At 44.4% G+C, this 5,161-nt stretch overlaps 1 protein-coding gene across 1 annotated transcript; it reads left to right on the forward strand.

Moving 5' to 3' along the window:
* The first annotated feature begins 320 nt into the window (after window positions 1-320).
* Window positions 321-2,174, forward strand: KCNJ11 (potassium inwardly rectifying channel subfamily J member 11). The gene has a single exon (XM_075187566.1). It carries the CDS (start codon window positions 640-642, stop codon window positions 1,807-1,809), a length of 1,170 nt encoding a protein of 389 aa, XP_075043667.1. The 5' UTR covers window positions 321-639; the 3' UTR covers window positions 1,810-2,174.
* The last annotated feature ends 2,987 nt before the right edge of the window (window positions 2,175-5,161 follow it).

Genomic DNA, 5,161 nt, shown 5'->3' on the forward strand with positions numbered 1-5,161 from the left:
TCTGGTGGTCACTCCTGGTAATACACGCGCTCCTTATACCGATCAGTCACGCTTCCTGCGTCCTCTGGTGGTCACTCCTGGTAATACACCGACTCCTTATACCGATCAGTTGCGCTTCCTGCGTCCTCTGGTGGTCACTCCTGGTAATACACCGGCTCCTTATACCGATCAGTCACGCTTCCTGCGTCCTCTGGTGGTCACTCCTGGTAATACACCGGCTCCTTATACCGATCAGTCACGCTTTCTGCGCCCTCTGGTGGTCACTCCTGGTAATACACCGGCTCCATATACCGATCAGTCACGCTTCCTGCGCCCTCTGGTGGTCACTCCTGGTAATACATCGGCTCCTGATAAAGAGCAGTCGCGTCTACAGTGTCCAGTGTTCCGGCAGCTCCGGACCTGATCTCCTGTAATTCCGGAGGTGTCGGGCTGAGCGCTGCACCCCAGTGTCAGAGCGGACTCTATGGCACATGTATCATTGCTGCTGAACCCCCGAGCACTGCAGACTGAGCCTCTCACCCCACCTCCCTGTGTCTGCTGATTGGCGTGGACAGATGGAGCTCTCTGCAAGGACCGGAGGCAGCCGGACGGACAGACCCCCAGCAGACTCCTCAGCTTCCCCCATCTGCCCCGAGGGCCATGTTATCCAGGAAGGGGATCACCGCTGAGGAGTATGTGCTCACCACCCGCCTGGCAGAAGACCTCAATGAGCCCAGGTACAAAGCCAAGCAGAGGAGAGCCAGGTTCGTGGCCAAGAATGGGACCTGTAATGTGGCCCATAAGAACATCAGGGAGCAGGGACGCTTTCTGCTGGATGTCTTCACCACTGTGGTGGACCTGAAGTGGCATTATACCCTCCTCATCTTCACCATGTCCTTCCTCTGCACATGGCTCCTGTTTGGAATGATCTGGTGGCTCATTGCCTTTGCCCATGGGGATCTGGACAACAATGAAGAGGGTTTTGTTCCTTGTGTGACCAGTGTCCAGTCATTCTCAGCAGCTTTCCTCTTCTCTATTGAGGTACAAGTAACCATTGGGTTTGGTGGGAGAATGATCACAGAGGAATGTCCCTCAGCCATCCTGATTCTTATCATACAAAACATTGTGGGGTTGATCATTAATGCCATCATGTTGGGCTGTATCTTTATGAAGACAGCACAAGCCCACCGCAGAGCAGAGACCCTTATTTTTAGCAAACATGCGGTGATTGCCCTCAGGAACGGCAAACTCTGCTTCATGTTTAGGGTTGGAGACTTGAGAAAGAGCATGATCATCAGTGCCACCATCCGTATGCAGGTGGTGCGGAAGTCCAACAGCCAAGAAGGAGAAGTTCTACCACTCAACCAAATAGACATCCAAATGGAGAATCCTGTGAGTACAAATGGGATATTCCTGGTCTCCCCACTTATCATATGTCACACCATCAATAAGGACAGTCCACTCTATGACATTTCCGCTGCTGACCTCACCCATCATGAGGACCTGGAGATCATTGTCATCCTGGAAGGTGTAGTGGAGACCACAGGTATCACAACACAAGCTCGGACCTCGTACCTGGCTGATGAGATCCTCTGGGGACAAAGGTTTGTCCCTGTCATAGCAGAAGAAGATGGTAGGTACTCGGTGGACTACTCCAAGTTTGGAAATACAGTAAGGGTGCCCACTCCTCTGTGTACAGCCAGGCACCTGGACGAGGACAGGAGTACCCTGGCTACACTTTCCTTTTCTCCCAAGAGCACCATCCGAAAACGAAATGTGTCTGTTAAGGTAAAACCAAAGTTCACTTTGTTTGAGGAGGAACCATCCTGACCCCGGAGTAATGATGCTAATCAGACGTGTTTAATGAATATTCTATGCAGTATTGTCCGCTCCTCTCCGGGGGGAAGAGGATCAGATATTTCTATGTGTGAAGAACCTGCACTTAATCTTACTGATATGTTTCATATGTGTAGATGGTTTTACAGGATAAGGTCCCATCTGTTCCATTATTTAATGTTTATTTCTCATCTCACTCATTACTCTGCAGAGACTGACGGAGATCACAGACCAGATAAATATAGAAACGTTATTGATGTCTTAAGAATCCCTGAATAGGAAATTCTGCAATAGCAAAACGTGTAGCATGTTCTATCCTTCTGTACTCACTGTACACAATAAACGGTGGCCTTGGTCAATCTACGTCTCGTTACTGAGTGTTGGTGCATTTTACTCCTATATAGACAATTTTGTGGGTTCTGTGTAGAATTTATGCTGCAGAATAAGTTTCTGGATATTGTGTCGTATTTCTCTATAAGGTTCTGCAGCAGCTGAGTTCATTCATGTAATTACTCGTTGCCTAAATTCCTTCCTTCCTTCATTCATTCATTCCTATTCAACTGTTTTATAAAATGCTGGTAGCCTCCCTGATTATTCATTTAACCTTTATCATAGATGTTATATTTGGCCAAAATTTGTATTTTTATTGTTGTCATTGATTTGTAAGACATTAGGTTCACCCAATGTCCAAGAGGAGTTTTTCACTGTATATTACATTAAAACCACTTAACCTTCATTCAAATGTTCCTTTTAATCTGACCCCTGGAGTCTGTTCTTTCAGCTCTTAGTATTTGGGTCTCCAATCGTTTTTAAGATGGATTTTTATTTTTTTCCATTACTCTATAAAGCAATTACAGAATCGCGTCCTGGAACATGAAATACGTTTGTGTAAGAGGATTTTCAGGGCACCCGGAAGCCTCACCAGTATCACATCTGCAAAATGATCTATGTCCACGTGTTTAGGGAGAATCCATGTAGTCAGAATCCCCCAGCAATTTCTTGTTGTATCTGTAACATATGTCTGCTGGGGTTGTGGAGGGGACCCCTGAAACGTCCATTATACCAGTAAAAGAAACATTGACTGGTAGATACAACATATTATTTTAGCCATTGATAGTAATAATACCATAATAATGCTCCGTGTGTCGGTCGCTGTGGGTCCGTGTGTCGGTCGCTGTCACTGTGGGTCCGTGTGTCGGTCGCTGTCACTGTGGGTCCGTGTGTCGGTCGTTGTGGTTGTGGGTCCGTGTGTCAGTCGTTGTGGCTCTGGGCCTGTGTATCAGTCGCAGTTATGGGTCCACAATTCAGTCATATGTGTAATTATGTCATTGTATATGTTTTACATGACCCAACAGGATGAGGTGAAGCCAAAAGTTTCTATGCAGGGTTAATATGGGCGATACGAGGGACAACACTTTGCAGTGACCATTATCTCCCTCTGGGATGCAGATCAGGTGATCATTTCTATAGAAGTGTCTTCCAGCCAGGTAATTACACACGGAGGAACCAGGTTATTTCCAGGGTTCAGCACTTCTTCTCTGGGCCGCACATCGCTTCCCTGATCCTTCAAGAGCACTGAGCATTAACTGGTAAGTTACTGGGTGAGGAGTGGAAAAGTGGGCTGGAATCTGGGGGGATCTCTTTATATATACCTGGCAATAAGTGGTACCTGTTCAATATATACCTGGCTATAAGTGGTACCTGTACAATATATACCTGGCAATAAGTGGTACCTGTACAATATATACCTGGCAATAAGTGATACCTGTACAATATATACCTGGCAATAAGTGATACCTGTACAATATATACCTGGCAATAAGTGATACCTGTACAATATATACCTGGCAATAAGTGATACCTGTACAATATATACCTGGCAATAAGTGGTACCTGTACAATTTATACCTGGCAATAAGTGATACCTGTACAATATATACCTGGTAATAAGTGATACCTGTACAATATATACCTGGCATTAAGTGATACCTGTACAATATATACCTGGCAATAAGTGGTACCTGTACAATTTATACCTGGCTATAAGTGGTACCTGTACAATATATACCTGGCAATAAGTGATACCTGTACAATATATACCTGGCAATAAGTGATACCTGTACAATATATACCTGGCAATAAGTGGTACCTGTACAATATATACCTGGCAATAAGTGGTACCTGTACAATATATACCAGGCAATAAGTGGTACCTGTACAATATATACCTGGCAATAAGTGGTACCTGTACAATATATACATCGCAATAAGTGGTACCTGTACAATATATGGCTGGCAGTAGGTGGTACCTGTACAATATATACCTGGCAATAAGTGGTACCTGTACAATATATACCAGGCAATAAGTGATACCTGTACAATATATACCTGGCAGTAGGTGGTACCTGTACAATATATACCTGGCAGTAGGTGGTACCTGTACAATATACACTTGGCTATAAGTGGTACCCGTACAATATATGTATCCTTATATCTAGTGTATAGATGTGTTTGGAGCGAAGATGCCACAATCATCATATTCAACATTAAACCCAGTTGTTTGAGCAAACTTTACATCTTGTAACTAACATATCACAGCGATAGACGCTGGCCTGAATACGATGCATCATTAACGTACTTACTGTACTGCGCTTACACATTAGCGCCCCTGATCCGCCTCTGAAGTGTAAGATATGCGCAATGCTAAATAAGGACGCAAGTTATCCGCAGCGTCACAGTCCTGTGCCAAACGCATATTTATATCATACAAATACCCTGACATGTACGTCTGAATCGGCATTAATGTGGCCCCGGATGGGGCGATTCTTCTACAATATATTAGGGCAGTGGCTGGTTATACGCACAATATATGTCCGGGATTATGGTCATTTGCTGTATAGGAGAATCTCACGTTATAAATGTCAGATAATAGATAGGAAATTCCTTCCCCAGTCAGAACCTTGTCTGAAATATGTTCAGTTCTAATACAGAAGCATTTTTATATAAAGGTTGAATGTTATTAGTAGATGGTTTCCATGACCAGTGCTCTTATACATTTGTCAAATATGATTTTATGTAATTGTCTTTAAGGATAGAAAATATGTTTCCTTCCAGAGTTGGTGAATTACCCCAATTATCATCTGTTTAATGGGTGCAATTCTCCGGGCAACATCCAGATTCCACTTATGCTGAAGAATTGTTACTGAGGTCAAGCGCACTGAGCACCTTTAGGATTGTATATCTGATGCTCCTCCCACAGTCCTAGCTTGATGGACAGGTGACACGCCCACCTTCCCTTTATAAAGGAGTTCTCATCAGCTGCTCTGGTGATTGCTCTAACTGCAGA

Source organism: Mixophyes fleayi, chromosome 10 (genome assembly GCF_038048845.1).
Source record: "Mixophyes fleayi isolate aMixFle1 chromosome 10, aMixFle1.hap1, whole genome shotgun sequence".
Classification (NCBI taxonomy): Eukaryota; Metazoa; Chordata; class Amphibia; order Anura; family Limnodynastidae; genus Mixophyes; species Mixophyes fleayi.

Bases quoted from the DNA above. Each gene is read 5' to 3' on its own strand.
- KCNJ11 (XM_075187566.1), top strand. From the start codon at position 640: ATGTTATCCAGGAAGGGGATCACCGCTGAGGAGTATGTGCTCACCACC.